This window comes from Natator depressus, chromosome 9 (genome assembly GCF_965152275.1).
Source record: "Natator depressus isolate rNatDep1 chromosome 9, rNatDep2.hap1, whole genome shotgun sequence".
NCBI classification, from domain to species: Eukaryota; Metazoa; Chordata; order Testudines; family Cheloniidae; genus Natator; species Natator depressus.
The window spans coordinates 13,353,652-13,378,863 of NC_134242.1; the positions used below are offsets into that span (position 1 = coordinate 13,353,652).

Below are 25,212 nucleotides of genomic sequence, written 5' to 3' on the forward strand. Positions count from 1 at the left end.
TAAACATTGCCTCTTAATCTGAGAGCGTCTCCTTTTTCATTTCCTTTAAACCAACCTCTGCATTGTATTTAATCTGAAACAGAATGATTCTCCTAAGAGGTGCAACAGTGTTTACAAATTGAAAACCTACTTATTAAACTAAATCTTGTGACTACAGACATTTCCATTAACACCATAATATCTTCTAAAGAGGATCACTCCAACATTTGGCACATCCATAGTTTGCTCTGCATTTGTGAAATTGAATCATTAGCAAATTAGCAGTGCAGATGCCAAGCAAAGCTAAGGATGAAAAGGGATCCAGCCCTGTTACTCAGTTTCATTTTTGAAACCGCAAAGGGAACATGTGTAGGCACAGAAAGTGCTTAACATGACAATCAGGGAAACAGGATGTTAAAATGTTTTCATAGTTAGAAATAAGGAAACACACCATTTTCATGTCCTCTTCTATCCACATGGTAGATTTTCACAAACATTGCCACCAATTTTCAAAGGTGTTTAGAGGTATTGGAGGTCTAATTTGAGACTCCTTAAAAGGAAATTTATTTTCAGACGGTGAGTGCTCAGAATTTCTTAATATGAAGACCGTATAAGATGTCTCAACTTAGGCAACCAAAAATTCACTTCTGAAAATGTAGGCTATTACTAGAAAGGGGACATGATAAAAGAATGTAATATAATGTTCTAGAGAAAGTAGCTCACAAACTTCTATTCTTCCTGTCTCCTAACAAAAGAACAAGAGGACATTCAATGAAAATAAAAGATGAGAAATTTAAACTGTTGAAAGGAAATATAATTTTCACACAACCTGTGATTAAACTCCGGAATTCACTGCCACATCAAGTTGCTGAGGCCAAGAATTTAGCAAGATTCAAAAAGGGATTGGACATTTATATGTATATCAAGAATATGCAGAGTTACCATAATTAATTATAACAAACAAATTTGTGGAAGAAATATTAAACCTCATGATTAAAGGCTTCAGAGGGGTAGCCGTATTAGTCTGTATCAGCAAAAACAATGAGGAGTCCTTGTGGCACCTGAGAGACTAACAAATTTATTTAGGCATAAGGTTTCATGGGCTATAATCCACTTCATCAGATGCATGAAGTGAAAAATACTGTAGGCAGGTATAAATATACAGCACATGAAAAGATGGGAGTTGCCTTACCAAGTGGGGGTCAGTGCTAACGAGGACAATTCAATCAGGGTGGATGTGGCCCATTCCCAACAGTTGACAAGAAAGAGTGAATATCAACAGAGGGAAGATTACTTTTTGTAGTGCTAATGAGGCCAATTCATGCAGGGTGGAAGTGGCCCATTTCCAGCAATTATGTTTATGTTATGTTTAAAGGCGTAAGACTATCTCTAGCTATTTGAGATTAGGAGGAGACATAAATGTGGAGGCTAGATTACTCCACATCTGCCTTCTTCCTACACATTCATCGGAAGTGTCTGGTTTTGGCCCCTGTTGGAAACAGGACACTGGACTAGACACTCAATCTGATCCAGTATGACAATCTCTGTGATCCTAAATTTTTACGTATCTTCCACAGATTTTTGTTCGAATCAAACAGAATGCTAAATCTTCTTGTTAGCCACATAAAGAATCCATATACAGAATATTCAGACCCTGCTCAGAAGAGCTTCATGTTACCCTGAATGGCTTCCCAAATCAGTTATATAGAAAGAACAACATTTGAACAGAGAACCAGTGTACTTATCTGACCACACAGAAGCTCTGTCTTTCTAAAGGTTAACACACAGGTTCCACACCAGGAATGAAATTCCGTATCTTAAGGACTTAAGTTGCAATCAAGTGGTGCATAGGGTTTTGTGCAGGCTTCCCTGAACCCTGAGTGACTTTCACCCCTCATTAAAGAAAAATAATCAGTTAATAATAAGTCACATTTTATTTAATGAGTACAACCATGTGCTTGGTGCTATAAAGAACAGTAAATAAGACACAGTCCTGACCTTTGCATGGTGTGAGAAATAATAAAATGACATTCTAACTAATCACAGATTATTTTTAAAATGTTGGTCTTTATTTTCTTTCCCTTTTGAATCCAGATGAAAATATAGAAATGGAAAGACTCATTAGAACTTACTACTCCATAAGCATTATGTACTGAATTTATTTCACTCACCATAAAGGAAATAGTCACTATGAGTGGTTTATAATCACACTTGCTGATAATACTCCCATTTTGAAGTTGTGTCCAAAAATAAAGTTAAATTTAGTCATTTTTGACTTCAGGGATATATCTTGATATTGTGATAGATGTTCAATAAACCAAATGCTTGTTTTGTTATATCCCAGTCTCTCTTTCATACAAAGGACAGAAAAATTGATCCAAATTTCCCCAGAAGGAGTTATCTAGATAGGAACATATGCTGATTGCAGTATATTACTTGAAATGAGAATGGTCTTGATTTATTTTTAAAGTAAATAATAATCATAATAATAGTAAGAGAAGCCGCTTGAAAAATGTTTGATTCTTGAAAGAAAACAAGAAGGTTTCGTTGGCACCAGATATTTTTAATTAATTCTATCAACCCCCAAACTTCCCCTTTTGTTGACAAAAAATGCACTGCTAAAGTATGTTGCCATTTTGCAATGACTCTGGAAGGAATGAAGACTAACAGTTTACGTGCATAGGGAGAGAAGAAATCTTGAAGGAGACTAGTGGGAGTTTCGTTCATCTGAGGAGAGCAGAATATTACAGTGCCTGGTGGTTTCACCCTACATGCCCAGAAAGCTGGACTTACCAGTTCCTCCTCTATACTATGGAAATGGCAACACGGTTTAACTCTTCCATTAATATTGCACATAGGGAGTGAAATTCACCCCAGTGCACGGGGCTAACAGAGGCCAATGCACTGAGAACAGTGGGGCAGATTCTCCACTCTGCTTCGGTGTAGTGCAGAGTGAGTAGTACAGGGAGCCAATTGTGTCTTTATAATCCTCAACCACCTAACCTCGAGACAAATTAGAACTGTGCCGGAGCAAGGCAGAATTAGAAATAGTGGAGCTCCCCTCCACCACAGTTGATCTCTGTGCCACTAAAACTCCACCACAGAACAATGTCAGCATACACTCCAGATACATTCAGGATAGGGGGAGAAGCCAGGATTTATGCCACAGAAAGTGGTCTTAGTGGATTTGGGAATCTAACCCAGTAGATGGGAGTTAACAGCTGCTTGTAGATTGTAGAGCAGAATTTTGCCCATAGTTTGGAGACAGATGTAAAATGCATTTTAAGGTTTTTCTTTCCTTGACACACAGAACAACAGAAACACACAGATATTCATTTTTTTCTAGTAGCAGGCTGTCTGACAAGTTGGGTTGGCTAATCCATACTGTGTAATTTCTTAGATGACACAGAGCCTTAAACATGTCCCTCAAAAACAAGAAATAAGAAAAACCACTTCACATATCATGGCGTTACTCTGAATGCTGAAGATTACAATTATATTTTGATATTAATCTTACTATTGCAATTTGATTATTGTGATCTGCTCTATCAAAACGCAAAAGACAGTAGACATCTTTTAAATAGAATGCTACAACACTGCAAAGAACTGACATTTCTAAGTACTATAGAAACTTCCAAACATCTAAAATAATTCATTAAAATGAGATAGCTTTCTGCTGTAACCTACTTGGCATGGAATATCACACTGAGTAAAACCAGATTCTGCATTTTTTTTATTCCCTTGTGTTGTCTTTTTCCATTCACAATTACCTGTAATGTTTTGATGTCTTCATAAGAAAACTGCACAGTGGGAACTCCAAGATGGTTGATGAAATAATCAGAATCGCCCTGCATCTGCACAGAACTCACATTGGATCCTGGGCACTTCATTTTCCCCAGACAGGTAAGGCTCTGACTCTGAAAAAAACAAATCAAGAGTTCCAGTTATTTAATTATTTGCAACTGACCTGTAATGACTCAAGATAATATCTGATATTTATGCAGCATTTTCAGCTTGAAGGGCCCCAAAGCAATTTAAAAACACAGGCCAGATCTTCCGCTGGTGCAAATCAGCATGCATCAATTCACATCAGCTTCGAATCTGGCTACATATATAGACAGAAATAATTTCATCCACCATTTAAAGGCAGCAACCTCTGTGGTGGAATGTTTAAGTGTGCACAGCCACATGGCTGATTATTTCAGAGTAGAAGTGAAGGTGAATATCATATTCAAATGAAAGAGTGGTGGGGGAATTTAGGCAGGCAGATGCAATTACCCAAATTGGCCATGATTTGGGGAATTAGCATCCTACTCTTACAAAGAATGCCATCCGATGAAGTGAGCTGTAGCTCACAAAAGCTTATACTCAAATAAATGTGATAGTCTCTAAGGTGCCACACGTCCTCCTTTTCTTATATCACAGATGGTGAGCTTTAGAGTTGCAAAGAGTTCTTTCAGAATTCGGTCCATAGGTTATAGTCTAATGTCCCATATCAGGGTGAGCGAGTTTGGAGCTGGGGGACCTCAGTCTTGTGACTCAAACTTCCCCTGAAACCTTAGCAGATCTGAGATACAGGATCAGGGCCCAAGACTTCTTTTTATAGTTTCCTGGCAGCCTCTTGACAGTAGGTGAATAATAGCTAAAACACTGTGGCTTTGAAGTAGACCTATTTCCTAAGCCTCATCGATAATTAGCTACATGGATTAGCATAAGGCAACTACCTATCTACCGCCATTTACAGATAGTTTATTACATACTTCAAAGAGAAATGAAGACAATGATATTACCACATTCCCAGTTCATCTAAATATTAATATTCCCTTTTGATCTTTGAATCAATAGAACACAGTGACAGACAGGAACCCTCTGGTTACATTGTTAACTTCTAACAAGATATAGGTAAACACAGACTACAATCACTATCTTCTTCCAATTCTTTAACAATACAAGTCTACAGTTCAAAGCTGTAGTCTATCTAACATGGCTATTTCAGAGTAATAGCCGTGTTAGTCTGTATTCGCAAAAAGAAAAGGAGTACTGGTGGCACCTTAGAGACTAACCAATTTATTTGAGCATGAGCTTTTGTGAGCTACAGCTCACTTCATCGGATGCATCCGATGCATCCGATGAAGTGAGCTGTAGCTCACGAAAGCTCATGCTCAAATAAATTGGTTAGTCTCTAAGGTGCCACCAGTACTCCTTTTCTTTTAACATGGCTATGTTAGCTATTTGTAAGAAATAGCATACAATTTACAATTTACATACTTTCCTAATATGTCTTTAAAAGGTAGAATTTGGGTCCTTTAGCCTGCAAGTTGCTTAACCCTTTCACAGCTCCCTAACATCAGAGTGCTGCAGCAGATATCTGGTCATCTCACTTGAAATGTTCCATGAAATGCTGGCAATGTAAAGGACTGTGCTACAGTGGCTCACAGACAAGGGGTTAAGGAGTGAAATGCAATGAAAAGGTTGAAACTACATAGTATAAATTTTCTGTGCTATTGGTTTAAGAAAATCGGTGCAATAATATCTTCATAATCCTTGTTCCACAGGAGAACTTCATGGCAAAATCTTAGCAAGGAAAGTGCAGTAAATGAAAGCTGAAAGCTAGAAAATAAACCCAAGACTGAGTACTAGCATCACGTACAAATGTAGCTTTCAAATGCATTAGGAAATTAAGCACCTTATAAAGAGGCAAAAAGGCTTTCAATACCTATGATAGAAAATTAGCTGCCTAGGTTTTCTTAAGAATAGTAAGAGGTTAAAGTAGTCCACAATGCTTGGATGACAGTCTGTATAGCATATTACAACTCCTTAGTGCCCTCCTTGTAATTGAATAGCTTGTTTCAAAAGCGCTTTGTTCATCCTTTAACATTTAAAAAAATAAATTCATGAGACTAGTCAATTACAAACAAAGAGCCAGGTCCCAATATTCTTTCTTCCTCATATAGAATAGCACATGTACGACACCACAAGCAGAGTCATCTCTGTCAGTCAGATTGTGCTGGAGGAAGGCATAATTCAACATGAATAAGAGCACTGGAATCTGGCCCAAAACTTATTTAAAGTACTTTGAGGTGATATTCCAACCCGGACTCCAACTATCAATTATTTTGTGGTTTTGCACTCCCATTGTCCTTTATTCTTATTTGTTTCTCTCCTACTGTTGTGTGACGACCCATCCAAGCATCAAGGGAACCTGGCTGACTAGCCAGGAGAAAAAATGGATCTGTCTCTAAACAAAGGGCTAGCTTCTCAGCTAATGTAAATTAGTGTAGCTCCACTGACATAAATTCTTGCTCTTTAAAGTACAGAAAAAACAAACAAAAACAGATATAAAAATTAAAAATTAATCGTATGTGCTCCTTGTAATCATAATTGTTAAAACATTTCAGATAGAAGTTTGATTTTTTAAGTTGATTGGGTCCTTTCATTCCTGGTGTCTCACTTAACCTCCCACCCATTCTTTAAATAGTAGTTTTCAAACACATTAGGCAGACATTTAACAACTTCACAATGTGTGACTGTTTAAAGGAGTGAAAAATCCACCCACTCAGTACTGTTATGAAACCAGCCAGATCCTGTACTCTATGTACTGGGAAAGGTTGTCTACAGATTAATGTGTTTAGCGCTCTTATGTGATCAAAAGGAAAGAAAAGACAACCTTCACTTTTCAAAAATGTTGGAATCCTTGTCTAGAAAGAGCGGGATAATAGAGAGTACCTTTCATTGTCCTTCCTTACGGGCCTGATTATGTAACTCTCACTTATGCCAAGCAGTACTTACTGACATAAATAGTCTGACTGAAGTCAATGGCTTTATTTGATAAAACTGAAGTCACATTAGAAGCAGCAGAAACTTGTCTGATGCTCCTTGTATACTCAGTTCAATAAAGAGATGTTTAAAAATAACTAACTATATCTGACTTTCATACTTTAATATACATGATCCACATCAAAAATGCAATACGACTTACGTGTCCACATACAAATACATGTACATAATATTAAACACACACACACACACACACACCCCGTTTAAGAGTTTCTGTTTGTGGAAACGATGCAGCAAACACAACTGCTTAGTCAAAGGCAAATCATGTAGTGAAAATGTGTACACTATAGGTTAAAATGGATGAGTTAAGTCCAAAATAACTTTTTTTATATATCTCTAACTATGAGCTAGACATTTTCAGGGGTCGCCTAAGAAATACCAGTCTAGTAGCATATTTTTTAGCTTGTGAAATTAGTGGTCTTCCATAACTCCATCGCCCTCTGTCCCCACAGCAGAGAAACACACATCTAATGTACAATACTAGTACATGAAAAGAAAAGGACTTGTAACACCTTAGAGACTAACAAATTTATTTGAGCATAAGCTTTCGTGAGCTACAGCTCACTTCATCGGATGCATTCAGTGGAAAATACAGTGGGGAGATTTATACACACAAAGAACATGAAACAATGGGTGTTACCATACACACTGTAAGGAGAGTGATCAGGTAAGATGAGCTATTACCAGCAGGAGAGCCGGGGGGGGGGGGGGGACCTTTTGTCGTGATAATCAAGGTGGGCCATTTCCAGCAGTTGACAAGAATGTCTGAGGAACAGTGGGGGGGGCGGGAATAAACATGGGGAAATAGTTTTACTTTGTTAGTCTCTAAGGTGCCACAAGTGCTCCTTCTCTTTCTCTTTACAGTGTATTCTCCCCACTGTATTTTCTACTGAATGTATCCAATGAAGTGAGCTGTAGCTCACGAAAGCTTATGCTCAAATAAATTTGTTAGTCTCTAAGATGCCACAAGTACTCCTTTTCTTTTTGCGGATACAGACTAACACGGCTGCTACTCTGAATACTAGTACTTGGTTTCAATGTTGAGTACCTTTTTGTTTCCTACATGACAATGTTACAGAGACACCTTCCCTCTGTAAGTTGTATTGGAGTAATCTGACTACTATCAGAATTATGCAAATTGGTAAATAAGGTCTGGCAATGTATATCACAAAATTGTACAAAATGAGATTTTCACAATAAACCATTAACATTTGCAGATTTACTTGTATCTCTATGTAAAAATGGACCTTACCGCTAGTGAAAATTCAATGTTTGAGTTTTTGAACATCTATAGTGTTTCACGAAAATTTCCAGCATTTTGCTAAGTCAGGACATTTTTGTGAAATCAGAATAAAGTGTGAAAACCCCAAATGCAGAGATTTATTAATTTAATTGATAATATTTCAGAGAGCTCTAATTGTCATTCATTAAATTTTACATGCTAATATAAAACTATTTTTCCTCCCTCTACCCTGATTTTCAAAGCTCCAAGCATCTGTAATAGAACCTGTGGGTGCTCAATACCTCTGAAAAGAAAGATTGTGTTATAGGACACCAGGCACCCAAAATGAAAGGGTATTGTGCCTAAGTATTACAACATACACACCGATATTTTCCACTGATCTGAGATTTTGCAATACTTAGACACAATATGTTGGTTAACATCTTGGTACCAGTATGTGCTTTGCCATCGAAGGATACCACATTAAAAAATTCCATTAATTTCCAACTGCAGGAGGAGACAGCATGAATTGTTAGCATTAATTCATTTGCTAGTGCATTTACCTTGCTTTTCAAACCATGTTTTCTGCTAGTTTTTGCTGTTCAGCTTCCTCAAGTTGTAATACTGCCAGATTTTACCATGCACACCATATGAAATCTATTTGCTATATGGTGCAAATGAAATTTTAAAGGGTACAGTCTGAGGAAAAACCTCTGTGTGATGGGGCATTCACACCACACCCGCACAGATTGGGTTAAGGTGGCAAGAGAGGCCAATTAAACTATAGGCTATACCCGATGGAAAGCCAGGAAGTGCGAAGGCCTAATTGCTGATGAAGTGGAGCTGGGGAAGGAGCAAAGCTGGGCACCGTTTATAAAGAGAGGAAGTTGGCAGTAGACTGGGGGAGATGGGCCTGCAGGGAGGGAAGCCTGCAGTCACAAGAGGGAAAGGTGGAGCCTGAGAAAGGCAGGGTAGGATACAGTCCAGGGATGGAGCAGGAAAGGTATGAGAGGGATGAATCTGAACAGCTGGTTTGAGCATCCCTAGATTGGAACCCGGTGTTGAGGGCATGCTTGGGTTCCCCTACCAGCCACTATGGGAGTAGCGAAGTCAGCACAGTAGAGATGGAGACTGCCTGAGATTTTGAAGGAGACTCTGAGAATACCTCAGAAGGAGAAGATAATGGTGACTTGGCCAGAGGGATAAGCCATAAAGGAGGAGCACTGAAGCGCCACACCAGTGAGAGCGGAGCCACAGAGCGAGTGACTGAGGTAACGGGCTGAGCGACTGCTGGAGGGGATGCTGACAGTAGTGAGCTGATTACCCAGATGAGCCACAAGGAGGCACTGCCGAGCGGTGAGTAGCAGACCCTGTGATAGTCTGTTATTGGATTTCTGGGCATTTCATCTACATTAGATATGATGGATTGTATTTCCCTTTTTAGCTTCTGCAAATGACCTGGTCAGTTTCAGATTTACTCTGTTAACATGATTAAAATGCAAGGGAAGCCATGTTATCTCAAACTGAAGAACTGTGTCAATAATCTATTTTTTCCCCTATGCATATCAGCAGGGTCACTCTAGATTCTGAGGTTGGTCATTCATTACGTTTTTAGATATTTTTACTGTAATTTTTCACATATAGATTTTGACGATGTCTAAAATCAGAGCTAACTCAAAATAAGTAACTGAAGCACTGATCCAAAGGCCACGGAAGTCAATGGGAGTCAACTGGATCAGGCCCTACAATGGCTTAGTGCCTCCTATAAGACCTCTCAGGAACTGCTACAGACTGATTAGACCCTTGCGAGGCAGTAATGGGCAAGTCACATGTTTGACAGGACAGAAGATGTCATGGGAAAGTTAAAAAGGAAGACAATGTTTCACAAGAATAAGATACAGACCTTCAGAAACTTTCAATCTGATACACGAGAAGTGAACAGGTTTTCTGGTCAGCCTGACTGTCAAGATCAAGTTATATAATATCTATCATTGTGACATCTCTCATCCGTGCCCCAAAACCTATTCGTTTAGCATCAGCAGTGTAAACAAAGATCTTTTTAGTCATCCCACAAGGGAGGGCTGCTTTAAAAGTGCAATCAAGGTTCCACAGAAGCAACAGGCGGTGTCCAACAGATGGGCTGCATCTGTATATCCCTTGGCTGCATCACTGCGGCCCTTAGCTCACCTGCTATGCCCCCTTCCTGGCCAGCACTCCCCACTCTGGGGGCAAGGCTTGCCAGCTGCAGGACCCCCAGTGGAAGAGGGGTTTCAAGCTCCTTGTGAACTTCTGACTCATTTAGATCAATGGACCAAATCGAGAGTTCCTTACTCAGTCCTTACACAGACATGGTAAATGAGATCTGAATTTTTTAAAAAAGCTGAATTAAAGACTCAGGGCTGGCCCACTGAAAGTTGCAGATGCACCTCAAGATTTTGCCTTATCTGCTTAATACAATTGGGTCTCTCTGAAAGACTTGTTCCTTAAAAAACAATTCCTCATTGCTCTATATAGAACAACATAAGGGAAGACTTTTTATTATGACAGTCTAATAGACTGATGTTTTGTTACTATTTCAGAGTGAATGCTCACAGACTATAAACATAATATTTCATGCTTTTTGCAACACCACATAATAAACTTGGGCATGTCTACATGGGGACACTCAAAAGTTAATCTGAATTAACTACAGGTGTAAATTTAAAGTGGTTAAATTAAACCTCAATAATCCCCTACATGGATGCTTTTATTCAGAATTAAAGTAGTCTTAATTTCGTTTCGATTAATTTATTTTCTGCTTAGAAAACAGCCACTTTTTAATCCTATTCAACAGGATTCTTAAAATGAAAAGCTTCAAGACAAGAGGATATCACAATACAAATACATGCGTTCACTTCAAACTATATCATTTCACTCAGTTCATCACTCTGCAAGTACTGAATCAAAGAACCACTTCTCACTGTGAATGAATTGTGAAATGCAGTGGAAAAGAATATTGGCATTTCTGAGTTGACTGCTGGTGATCTGTCTGAAAAAGTGAGAGCATTGTGACACTCTAGCAATATGGAGTAAATAAAAGCAAGAATAAGGTTGCTTATTATTAATTATTTTTATTGCAGTATTAGATAGTGGCACTGACAGAGGACGGCTGGACTGCACTCTGCTAGGCACAGTAAACAGTTGCTGCCCCAGAGAGCTCTCATTCAAGCTTATGATAAGACACAACAGGTGGATGAAGCAAGCAAACTAGAAGGGGAGAATGAAGTAATATTAAGTTATTGTACACTAGTATTCAAATTATGGGGCAGTATATATGTGTACTTATGACAGTGCATTTTGATACAATATTCTTTAAAACAACATATAAATAAGAATGTGGCACACGCACAATGCTTAGGGTTTGTCTACATGGAGACTGAGTGTGTAGCAAGCTAGGATGAGTGTGTGTAGAGTGTATCACAATCTGGAGTCAGAAGGCCTGTGTTCAACTTAAACTTCATTCAGCTTCACACTTTATGAATGAGACGTGGTGGCAGCGTTTGAGCTGTGCGTTCTCTGCAGTGCAGCAGCTGGAGTCATGGAACTTGGTTTGAAGTCCCCATAGTCCTGGATTTTGCAGATGTAAACTTAGCCTAGTAATGGACCGGGTGGAAGGAAGAGGTCAAGCTGCGCACAGACCTGGCCATGCAGGGGGATGACAACAGCAGGAAAGTAAAACTGTTATTTTACCTTATTGGAGAACAAGGCAGAGCAGTCTACAGCACTCTGAAGATCACCACTGCCTCAAGCCTCAGCACAGTAGCCCTATTGCTCCCCAAAACAGACTCAAATGGATATAGGTTTTTCACTAGGGAAAAAATCTGAAGAGGAGGAGATAGAGCCCTACGTTACAGTATGTTACTCCAGCCCCGCCCCTTCCGCCAGAGGCCCCACCCCTTCCGGGGGCCAGAGCCGGCCCCAGCCCAGCCCCGTACCGGTAAGTCCCTAGACTTACTTTCACCCCTGGATCTGAAGCAACAGGTGCTTAAGAGCCAGCAGACAACATCCAGAGCAATCCTACAGAGTAGGGATGTAAAATGTTAACCGGTAAACATTAGTCTTACTGGTTAACCCACCTTAACTTTAACCCCTGGGCCAGCCAGCCGGCTGGCCCCAGCTGCGCCAGCCCCGGCCGGAATGGCCCCAGCCCCAGCCGCTCCAGCCAGTTTGGCCCCAGCCGCTCCAGCCAGCCTTTAATCAGTTAACCATTTAAACAAAATATTTTTAATCATTTAAACAGTTAACATTTTAAATGGTATTTACATCCCTACTGCAGAGATACTGAGATTATCACAGAACATAGAGACAGAGAACCATCCAGCGGCCAATCCCACATAGGGAAGAGTCTAGAAACACATTTTACTCGACTTGAAGACAGGTGAATAGGATACAGAAATAGGTCACTCTCTGTGTGATTGCCTGTTGAGGAAACCAAACTATCTCAGACTACGTAACTGAGTTTGTGGTAAAGATGAGACTTCAAACTGGCTACGTGCTAGCAACTTCTGGCCACAGGGACAGAGGTTGGCGATCTCGGTGTCAATTATTTGTTGTTAATGTTTTATATTAAAAGGTTTGTAAAATAGAGAAATGTATCATGATCAGTGGAACTGGAGTCAAAGGACCCAGGTTCCCTGGAGAGTCTGTTATTGAGGGAGCAGGGAATGCAGAGAGTTAGGCTGGAAGCAACTCCATCACACGGACAGAGCAATTCACAGGGTTAGATAAAGTTCCACTTGTTCAACATAAGCTGCATTCAGCTTCACACTTGGTGGATGCACAGAGCCTCATGTTTTCTCAAATGCAAAATAACACAAAATGAAACGAAAAGGAAAGATTAAAATGACGTAAATCAAAAAACTCACCCTGCAGCAGTGGCTCCTGCAACTCCTCTCAGGGATGGGACCAGCTCCCCACCCTGGATGTTGTGACCTGGCCACCTGCAGCACCACTCATTCAACTTTGGCCCAACTGCCCCTCCACCATCATGACAAAAGGACAGTTGACCCAAACTGGAGTGGTGTTGTGACCCCGTGCACCAGGTCACAATGCCTCGAGCCAGGAGTCAGGCCCAGCCCTGTGGGACAAGAGCCACCGCTATGGGTGAGTCCAGGATGGGTTTGCTCTACACTGCCTATTGGAGGTAAGTTCTCAGACTCTTGTTCCCTTTCACACACACGGCACAAAATCCAGGAAACACCTATGCACATGTTTAGCTTCAAGCATGTGAACAGTTCTAGTGACTTCAGTGGAACTATGAAAGTACATGAACACAGAGACTAAAGACTTTAAATTGAGGCCTACAAGTTCTGCTAAAACTGTGACTGCAAAGCAAAATTGGTTTCCTTTAGCTTTTCTTAGTTTCATTACATGGTAGTCACTTTCTGCTGATACACTTTCTCACGTTTTTAATTCTATGGAGAAAACGTATTTGGCCAACTAATAGAGAAAAAATAGAATATTATTAAAATATCTTCATTTTCCATTACTGTCCTTGCACATGATATTTTTGTTAATATAGACCATGGTCCTACCAGCATTTAGGCATGTGTTTATCTTTATTCACTTGATTAATCACAATGAAATCACTGGGATTGTTCATGTGAGTAAAGTTATGCATGTGCATAAAGGTCCAATTCTGCACCATTCAAATCATTGGGAGTTTTGCCATTGAACTGAAAGAGCATAGGATCAAACTCCAAATATTTGATGGTCCGGGGTCTAATACTATCTACGTATTCTCTTTCTTTACCTTTTATATACTTATGGCAACATTCCGAAAAATTTTGTTTGCATGAACAATCCTTACCCATAGGAGTTATCCAATTAAAATAAAATCTGGAAGGACTACATTTTTTTTTAACTCAGTGCTTACTTGTACACAAGAGAACACCTGTAAGTACTATTTTTCTAAGAGCTGGCAGGACTGGGCCCTCTCATTTTATCCTATATCTTCAGAAATAAGCCCCAACCCTGTTTTTTGCTCAAGTGGAACAAAGATGAAGTAATAATTCTATGAGCCAGCAAACAAGACCATGAAATAGGGATGCAATCTATTTAGTTACTTGATAATGTAATTAAATAATAAGGAGGAGGTTTGATGTTTTAAAATATCATTATCCTTCATGGTCCATGAGCGATATATTTGTGACACCAATGTACAAGATCAATATTTCTAGATACAGTAACTGCTTGGTTCAAGTTTTAGTTTACTAACAAGCACCAGAATGTAAAACACCCTTTAATATATGAACCTATGAGGCCAATTAACACTATAAGAATAAGTTCACCAATAAATATTTAACACTAATATATAGGGGGAATGTTTTACATGCACCACACTGCTTTTCCCAGTTTATCTTCATCATGAAGCAGATTCCAAACCACCAGTATTCTTTAAGCCAATATTCTTTAAGCCAATGGTTCCCAAAATGCAAGGACTATTCTATTTTAAAAGAGAATCATTTTTTGCAATAAAGAATATCTTATCCATGAAGACAAATTTGCAAACAAATCCTAATCAGTGGGAAAGATATATACAATAACTGCCCACTATACACAGCACATCACACTTACCACCCATACAGGAATAGTGAGGAAGGGCATTAGGGTTGCCATCATTTGCATTTTTTCTTGGAATAATCCTACTTATACTGCTTGGGTGGGGGAAGGCTTTGAGGGGCCACAAAATCAGGGAACTATTGAAAAAAAAGGCCAGCAGACAAAAAAGTGTGGGGGTGGAGCGGTCACAATAGGATAGGGTCTGCAGAGAAGAGGAGGAGGGCCAAGAGATTCAGCAGAGGCAGCTGTATCCACCCTTCCTTTTCCAGAGTGCCCCCATGCAGGGTGCAAGGAAACTGTTTAGAAGCAGTAGCACTTTCTCTTTTTAAACAGCCTGAAGGCAGCAAGATTGGGGTGATGAGAAACTGCTTTGCAGCAAGTGGAGGCACAAGATGGTGGTAGGAGAACAGAAGGCGGAGCATGTTGTTTCCTGGCTGGCTCTCAGATGAAAGGGCTTCCTCATCCTTCCTTTATATACCAGCATGGGCTCTGGTTGGCAATTTCCAGCCAAACTACTCCTTATACACACTCCCATGTCCAAAAGTAATGTGGTCCATGGATCATTAACCATGTTGCAATACGGCAGTATAACACCATGACCCTTTGATTCAACTTGGTGACATTTAAACTGTGACAAAGCTCTGTCCTTGTCTCCGTGGGTCCCGCGTTTCCTGGAGGATTTCACTAGCCTCAGAGGCTCACTGTGACCCTCCACATAGCCCTTCCCTTCTCTCTCTAGAGGCAAGGGTCACAGCCTATTGAGCCATTTTCATCATAAGCCAGTGAGGGAGATGAGGAGAAGCTATCTTCCCTTGCACAGTCTCTGTTGTCTCCCAGTCTCAGTGATTAATCAGGGGGGCAAAGTGGGGAGCCCAGGCCGGCCCTCTACTCCAGACTCCAGCCCAGGGACCCTAATAGTATCAGCTATGGTAACTGACTTTTTAGAAACAGGACGCGTACAATGCCCTGGGCTACTTCCCCACAGCAGCCCCCACTTTCTCAGGATCCACTTCACCCTTACCTCAGAGTCTCCTTCCTTGTGCCTGATATGGTGTGTACTGCCCAGTCTTTCCAACAGCACAACTTCCTCCTACAGCTCCTGACATGCGTGCCCACCTGACTAACTGGGAGGCTTTTAGCTAGTTTCAGCCAGCCCCTGACTGACTTCAGGTGTCCTAATCAACCTAGCTGTCCTCCCTGCCTTCTGGAAAGATCTTAATTGGCCCCAGGTGTCTTAATTGACCTGAAGCAGCTGCCATTTGCTTATTCTGGTAACAGGGATTTGTTTAGCTTGTGGCCCCAATATATATCTGCCATTACTTTTGTCATAAATAGAAAGGGAAGGGTAAACCCCTTTAAAATCCCTCCTGGCCAGAGGAAATCTCCTCTCATCTGTAAAGGGTTAAGAAGCTAAAGGTAACCTCGCTGGCACCTGACCAAAATGACCAATGAGGAGACAAGATACTTTCAAAAGCTGGTAGGAGGGAGAGAAACAAAGGGTTTGTGTGTCTGTCTACATTTTGTCTTTGCCGGGGATAGACCAGGAATGAAGCCTTAGAACTTTTAGTAAGTAATCTAGCTAGGTATGTGTTAGATTATGATTTCTTTAAATGGCTGAGAAAAGAATTGTGCTGAATAGAATAACTATTTCTGTCTGTGTATCTTTTTTGTAACTTAAGGTTTTTGCCTAGAGGGGTTCTCTATGTTTTGAATCTAATTACCCTGTAAGGTATTTACCATCCTGATTTTACAGGGGGGATTTCTTATTTCTAATTCTATTTTTATTAAAAGTCTTCTTGTAAGAAAACTGAATGCTTTTTCATTGTTCTCAGATCCAGGGGTTTGGGTCTGTGGTCACCTATGCAAATTGGTGAGGCTTTTTATCCAACATGTCCCAGGAAAGGGAGGGTGCAAGTGTTGGGAGGATTGTTCATTGTTCTTAAGATCCAAGGGTCTGGGTCTGTAGTCACCTAGGCAAATTGGTGAGGCTTTTTACCAAACCTTGTCCAGGAAGTAGGGTGCAAGGTTTTTGGGAAGTATTTTGGGGGGGAAAGACGTGTCCAAACAGCTCTTCCCCAGTAACCAGTATTTGTTTGGTGGTGGTAGCGGCCAATCCAAGGACAAAAGGGTGGAATATTTTGTACCTTGGGGAAGTTTTGACCTAAGCTGGTAAAGATAAGCTTAGGAGGTTTTTCATGCAGGTCCCCACATCTGTACCCTAGAGTTCAGAGTGGGGGAGGAACCTTGACAACTTTACTATAGCCATCTGGCCTTGCCCCATCACAAGATGTATCATCAAACTGCAACATGCAGTGCCGGTGATTTGATACAATATGATGCTGCTGGCAAGTCAAATGCTGAATGCAATGTGAGATCATCATGAAATAGGTATATGCTCTATTGGGGGAAAAAGCATAAAAAAACAGAGTGCTGACCTATTGCCACCCTTAAAACAATAGTATCTAGGGTAAAATTTTGTCCTTGTTGTTTTTGGCAGGTACAAGTAACATCACTTTGACATCTATCTGCCACGTAGGGGCAATAAGTTAAGCAGATAGACATCTAAATTGCACCTGTAAATAATTGGGTAGCAAAACAGTTACTGCAAATATTCACACATGCAAAGTTGCAAGTGTTATACGGATTTGGGATTTGGAAGGCATTCAGACTTAAAACTTTCGTTTCTTTGTTTTGTTCTTTTCTCCTCCTTCTCCAAAAAAGCTGTCCTAAAGGTTTCTGTCAAAGCATCGAGGGCCTTCCCAGGCTGAAATCCCTATATTGCAGGCACCTCCATTTCAAACACCCCTTTCTCTTAACATCTTCAGCTCTGACTAAGAATCAAAATCTGGATCCCCTGCACAGGAATAAACTAACATGAAGCATTAAGACAGGTTAGGTAATATTTTGGATGGAGGAGAGCTTCCCTTACAGCACCTCCAGAGGAGCTACCCATCGCTGGCATAGGGAAGCTTTTCTTTGTCCCTCTTTGTAAGAATGGGCTCTCGGAGCATGCAGCCTCCACATTGTATCTGTTCTCTCTCCTTTCATGTTCACAGAGGATGTCAATGTCATTACAGGCTCACCAAGCATGGCCCCATATGAAGGGAATTCTGTTTCAGAGAAGATGGTTTCTTTCAAGAATAAAATTTCATGGGTGATGGTTACTTTAGGATATAGTTCAAGGGATACTTAGAGGCCTAAACAGGTTGCTTAGCTGTGCCACTTGTGCTGCATAGGGTGCAGGCATCTACAAGATCAGTAGAAATATTGTTTTGAGAGCTCATTCTTAATCTTGTGTCCTTTTACACCCTGTTCAGCTCCACTAGATCATATTCTGAGCTCAGTAACATCTCTCTAAATCTGGAATAACTTCACTGAAGTCATGACATTTCTTGATGTCCTGCAGTAACATCATATCATCAGTCAATCCTTCTTGCATGACCATCTGATACCACTTCTTGTTCCACTGATGCATAACACATTTTTCATATTTCAGTTTAAAGCTGTGTCATTTACAAAAATCCTTCTAGCAATTTTAAGAGGGAGAGACTTTATAGTTTGTTTCATTTTTAATACCAACAATCCCCAAGAGCCTCTCTTTCATATGTGAAAAACAATCTGTGTGTTCCCAGTTAAAAAAAAGTTTAATTTCTATGAATTACTTTACCAGTTGCACTCAGTTCCTACTTCATGATCCTTAAATGCTACTTTTTATGTAATCAAGTAAAAATTAAAAAGCTTTTTAAAAATACATCTCTAATAAATTATCAGAAGCATATTCTGTAATAGTTATTCCCTTGTTTGAGAGGCAGGCTGACTATACATCTTCATCTGATTGGCTTTAAAGGGAAACATACAGTCCTGACTTGTCTAGATCAGAAATAGGCATCATCTACTGGATGTCGCACAAGCAGATCTTCAGAGCTGTGGCAATCAGTTTCTCTTTATGGGCTAACTAAAGGAAGGAAAGAGGACAATGCAGTCTGCAGATGATCAATCAAGTGGCTCACTTCACTGCAAGGGCATGTTTGCTGCTCAGGCTCAGCCAGTCTTTTTCCCTTGGGGTTTATTTTATTCCCCAGTACCAGGATCTGTTATTCCCTCACATCAAGGATTTGATCATAAGGAACGAGTATGATCCTACTGTGGGAGGCTATTGGCAAATTCCTCAAACTTAGCATAGTTCAGGAAATCACATTTAGCCAATAGTGCTTGCTAATTGGCTATCCTGAACTGAAGACTGGAAGATGAGAAAACCTTCCTTCTCAGTAGATCTAAGTGTTTACCTTCCTTGTCTGTGGGAAGGAATTTGTTGTCTGGACCTTTCTGAAATGGCCTGAAACACCCAAGAGCTGGGTGAGAGAATAAGAATTCTGAACCTTTAGCCAGCACATAACATCATCAGTTTGCCTCTTTAGGGGTAAGAGTGCAGGTGGCGGGGGGTGCCACACTGTCTTAGCTGGCTCCAGTATGGCCTCATTAACAGGAAGGGGTATTCTTGTAGATCCAGAGGTGTGGAGGATGTTCAAGACCTTGTGCTGGGAGTCCTGTATCTCCTCTAACTGGAATCTGAAGTTCCCTGGCAACTCTGCAGAGAAGGTCTCGGAATTGCCTAACATGGGGAAGAACAGGTCAAAGTCACTGCTTCCGCTGGTGATAATGATGGTAGTCTGGCCAGTTCTGGTGGAACTGCCAGAACTGGACATTGTACTCCTCCTCCTCCTCTGTTGGTTCCAGGGGTATAATTGATGTTTCCCTTAGAGGGGAGGCAGGTGGTAAATTCCTAGCCGACTGGATTGATTCTGAAGGGGAGGTACTACTCCCAGGATTCCCAATATGGCCAATAGAAGGGGTCAAATAGTAGTCATGGAGGTCCCCATGGCATGGGGTACCAGTGACTCTGAGTCAGACGAAATTGTGGTTGGCCCCAGAGCTGTGGGGAAATGGGTTAAGGTGGTACAGGAGGAACAATTCCTCTGATGGTTCTGAATCTCCTGCGGAGGAAAAGGCTGACTTGGGTTCCAGTGCCAGTATTGCAGGTGCAGTTGGAGAGGTGTAAATTGTGTATGGGGTGGTGATAGGCTCTGTCCCACTGGCATGCCTCTCCGAGGAGATATAAATGGAGGGTGCTGATGGTGGTGGTGCGGGGGGAAGGGGAGATGCTGTATCCAGGAAAGCAAAAATGTCCTGTGGTCCAGCCACAGATCTGGATCTCCCAGGTGTAAGGGGAACTCTGTCCAGGCTTTTGGTGCCAGTGATGATGATGGTATCCGGCAGTGATCAGTCTTCTGGGTCTTGTGAGGATCTGGGAATGGCAGTACCGACAGAGCACAGTCCAGAGGCGGTGGTGCCCAATGCCTATGGGACTTAGGACGTCCTAAGTCCACATGAGTCAAGCTGGTGAATTTTCTTGCAGGCATGTCCAAAATCTTTGAAGTAGACTTAGAGGAAGACTTAGTTCCATGCTTATGGGACTGCTTCCTAAGTTCCCGATTAAGCCCTGCTGTGAGGTCTGTGGGGGTGGATTCTCCGACACCGATTCAGGCTGATGTGCGGCGGGGTTGGGGAGGTTCCCCAGCCTGGGTCCAATTGGGGTCTCATGGCCATCTCCATGAAGAACTTGTGAAGACGAAGTGGTTGCCCTTCTCAGGCGCAGCTGGGGAAGGACTGGCAAACACTACACCCCTTGTGAATCTACACTCCCTTTTCCCCTGAATATTTTTGGCCAAAATTATTTGGCAAATTCATGTAAAATCATGAACAGTTTCAGTTGATCTGTAACTTCATTTTTTGGAAAATAAAGTATTAATACTATAATATCTGAAATATTTTGCGCAGCTTCATAACCGGGGCACAGAGTGGTTTAGAACTTTGCCCAAGGTCACACAGCAAATCAGTGACATAACTGGAAATCAAACCCAGATCCCTCCCAATCTGGTGCCTAATGATCCAGATCAAGTTGACATGATGTAGTACCTTGTAAGATATCATTCAAAATTACATTCATTCTTTATTTTTCACATGGAGAGAGAGAGAAAATCTAAATGTGTAATGTGAATATATATGCTATATCAGAGTATGATACTTGCAGTTTATGTAGCATATACGGTATGTATTCTCTGATGTACTTGTCTCTCTGCACACAAAATGCAATCATATGATCATCACCACCATCATTTTTAGGCGCATAAAAGAACATGGGTAGACTGTAATTATCCACTTCAGAGTGGATAGTAAAGTGTGGTCATTTCTATGCTTCTACATCTATTTTGTCACTGATTGCAGAGTTCAAAAAGAATTTACAGTACAGCTTTCACAATGAGCCTTGAGTTGCTTTTATATAAGATGTAAAAAAACCTAACCAAACAGTCATATCTGATGATATTCAGTCCACTCTTCAGCATATTTTAAGTCAACAATTGAGCAGCACAAGTAAAATATGCTCACTGAAAAAAATATTCTTTTAATCACTGTGATGGGGTGTCCAACCCACACAAGGCCTGATCAGGCACAACAGGCCAATTAACCAATAGGCTGCAACCCGGAGAGGAGCCAAGGACTGATAAGACCTAATGGCTGATGCAGCCTAGCTGGGAAAAGAGCTGGGCAAGGCTTATGAAGAGACAACATTGGTGGTAAGAGAGGCCTGCAGGGAGGTGCTATCCAGTCACTCTTTAGTGAGGAGGGAGGTAGGAGGAGGAGTTCTCTGGAGGGAGAACAGGACCTAGAATCCTGCCTTGGACTACAGATTTGGGTAAAAATTTGGTAAAAATCCAAGAGAATGAAGTAGCCATGGGGAGTGGAGGAAGCTCCAGAGGCAACTCAGATGTGGGCCAGTTGATAGGGAAGAAAGGTATGAAAGAGCCCAGGGAAACACTAACATGGTCAGAGCTTTAGCAGACTGTGGTTGCTGGGCATAGAGTCCCTGGGCTGGAACCTGGAGTAGTGGGTGGGCCTGGACTCTCACACCAGCTGCTCGGAGAGTGACACAGACAGGGCAGTAGATCAGAAGACTGCCTGAGACAATTCACCCAGTGGGACTTTGTTACTCTGGAATGGGAGGACTATAGTGATGTGGCCAGAGGGCCGAGTCATGAAGAGAGTCACCTGAGTCCAGAGAGAGAAATGAGATGGGAGTGGGGTGTCAGACCGGGCAAAGCTCTTGTGCAGACACAGCCACAAGGAGGCATCCCAGGAGTTAGCAGAGAACGCTGTGTCCCCTACCTTTCTAATATTCAACATAGAATAGGATAAGTAGACAAGATTAAAATATATATGTTCACTGTTAAAAGGGCTGCCACGGACTCACCATTTAAGTATCAGTATTTCCCCAGACTGGCCCCATATTTTCTTGGGCAAAAAATATTTCATTTTGAGGTGCAGGGAAAATTCAGTTTTCCAGTCTTCAGGGAAGAAGAATGTTACTTTGAGCGGCTCAGGTCAAAGCCGTATTGATCAAGGGCCCACTCCTAATTTCCTAGCATACCAAATCTCCATTGAAGCCTATGGAAATTTAGTGGATGTAAAGAATGTAAACTGGAAATCAGAAATTCCATTTTTAGATTAAAAAAGAAAAGTTTAATAACTGTAGTTGCACTTTTTTAATACTGATTTCACTATCTAGCATAAATTTAAGAACTGTCAAACCACTATTTTTTAAAAAAAAGTCAAAGAGGAGACACACGTAACCTTGACTTGAATTGTTTTAATAAAACATTGCATACCATATGATGTAAGAGATAATTACCACCCAGGGTCTAATTTCTTAATTTGAAGAGACACGCAAATGTAGATCTGCCTAATTTGATCAGTTTCCTTATTTTAGTCCAGAATATTTTCTTACACTCAAATAATCTATTGAGTTTGAAAAAAGTGACCATTTAAAGCAGGCCAACTTCACAAAGTATGGAAAATGGAAAGAGAAATGAAAATGAGAAAGAAAATGAACCACATCTGAGATGTGTAGTTTGTGCTAGGCAGATATATTATAGATGCAATCTAAGGAAAATAAGATCTAAAGGTAAATGTTTCTTCATTCTCTAAATGCAGCATTTAAAGCTGTTGACTGATAGTGTCTCTCTCTGAGTTCTGCAGCTTTTAATCACAATTTCTGAAATAGTGCTGAAATGAGTTTGTTTGTCTACACTTGTATCTAAATTGTGTCCTGCACTGCTTCAAGTATACCTGTTGCTAACACCAATTGTCAACAATTGTCCATAGTGGAACCCAGGCTTTACGTAAGAAATAAAAATAAAAAAAAGGTACATTCCAGCTAATAAATTCATTCCAATTTAAGTATATATTTAAAGGAACAATTACATAGCACAAATAAAAAGATGTGGTGAAACTACACCTCGAATACTGTCAACAGTTCTGAGCACCCGAAACATATACACAAAGAGGGAATTCAGAAAAATGCAACAAAAATCATTAAGATCATGGAGAGAGTGACTATGTAACCCCAGTACTCTCAGAATATCACCTCTTCCAGCTTTTAGATGGCACCTACACATATCAGCCGCTACAAATCAAAGACCTCCTACCCCACATCATCAACATGGATCAAACCCGGGATCTTCAGCACCAGAAGCAAAGTAACTCCAGTGACTGACTTGCCATGGCCTGCGGCTCAGTTTGCATGTTTAATGCTCTTCTGTTATTTATGAGGCAATCCAGAAAACAAACTCAAGATCACAGTGTGTAAAAATCCAATCCCCAAAGCAGAGAATTTCCAAAGACATAACTAAGAACTCAAAAATTATTATAAGGGATAAAAAAAATTGTAGGATGTATTGGACAAGCACAATTTATCTTTTGAATCTATTTGTTTTAAATGGCTTACCACTTTGATGCGGGATGGTAGCGGTGTTTGTAGGTAATGCACACATTCATTGTATTTTTTTGGATTACTTAAAACATTTAGAGTACACTCTGCTTGACTGAATAGTGCCACATCTTTACTTCCAAGTACTTAGCAGTACACAAATAAAGGTCAGTCCTAGCTGCTCTATATATACAGAGCTGTTGTAAAACACAGCTGTGCTAAATGCAAATGAATCAGAGTTTTAGTACAAAAGCTTTTGATAAATGGGGACTTGCTAAAAAATGCATGAATCTCCTAATGTTTTCTGCTGTACTAACATTTGTTGCTGATATAAAAACATTAGTTAAGTAGGTCCAGAATTAGGATTTGACAAGTATGACCTCCTTTTCAAAGTGGCTGATATTTTATATTCCATGGAAAAATGGATGTGGGTTGTAGATCATTGTAAAGGGCTTGAGGCATTCTCATTCTACCGTATATAGAAATGGAAATGTAGTGAACTTAGTTTAATGCATTTTAGTGGAATTTTACTCCATTATAATCAGGTTCCACTGGGCTACTCCTGTTGGAATGCAGCAATTATCAGTGCCCAGATAGGTATTAAATAATGCATGCCACTAGGCTATAGCCTCTCCTCCCACCTCTGAGCAAACTGGTAGAGGAGAGGACAAAAGGAAAGAGAAGGAAGAATCCCTGACTCCTGTATTTGCTGCCACTACTTCCTTTTGGGAATGCAGATATGACCTTCGAGTCCCCCGCAGTATTACAGTCTATTTATATTGTAGTACTTCCCAGATGCCCCAATCAGGATAGGGTCACAATCAGGCTGAGTGCTACAGGAACATGCAGTAATATATGGGTCTCTGCCCCCAGAGAGTTTACAATCCAGAGAACAGATACAAATCAGACAAGAGAGGATACAAACATAATATCAGCTGATCTTTAATTTGCAGGATATGTCCTGTTGCTGGTTTAGAGTGCAAATGAAAAACAAACAGAAACAAACCTATAAAAATAAGCATATGGATTATTTCAAATGAGTGATGTCTGCTCAATTAGTATGCACAAGATGTATTGACAGAGTCATGCCTTGTACATTAGACAATAAAATTGCTTGAATTATCTCATCATTCTATTCCAAACATAATAGCAAATGACAATATAATACTGGTCAAGCTATGTCTTACAATTCTGAAATTCCATTTCCATCATTGCTATGGGTAACGTTAAAAGAAGCCTTAGGCAAACCGTTAAGTATTGTACAGTGGATACCAAAAAATTATATATCCAGCCTAATTTCTCTTTCCCAAATCCATTAGTACCAGTATGCCACTTTCCTTTTTTTACACTAGAGAAGAGACACTGGACTGCAGGCTTCTAGTTGAAAAGTTCTTTGCCACTAATACCCAAAAGAACACCTGTCAGAGTGAGCGTAAATCTACTCACCAAAGACATCCTACCAAGTCTCATCAGAAAGCTGATTCAAAAAGACTGATGTGCAGAGCTCCAGTAGAAAGCCAATTGATTACCCTTTCGTCCTCCCAATGGATTGGCTTACCATGCTGAGACTCCTCCTGCTTGGTGTGTTCACCCCAATGTAACTGATATCACTAGGAACAATTAATGTTAAAAATATCTCCCCTGTCTCTCATGCTCAATGTGCTCCTGCTTCACACTGTGTCCTGTATGTTCCACATAATAACTTTTTTTTTTAAAGTAAAGGAATACTTAGTTGCTCAGTATAGCATTA

The 25,212-nt window shown here is 40.5% G+C and overlaps 1 protein-coding gene across 1 annotated transcript in view; it reads right to left on the reverse strand.

Annotated features, from left to right (window-relative positions):
- Positions 1-25,212, reverse strand: part of NAALADL2 (N-acetylated alpha-linked acidic dipeptidase like 2) — an 891,836-nt gene that overhangs the window by 168,293 nt on the left and 698,331 nt on the right. Inside the window, exon 13 of the mRNA XM_074963548.1 lies at positions 3,750-3,896. Coding sequence (XP_074819649.1) covers positions 3,750-3,896 — 147 coding nt within the window. The remainder of the gene's footprint in view (positions 1-3,749; positions 3,897-25,212) is intronic.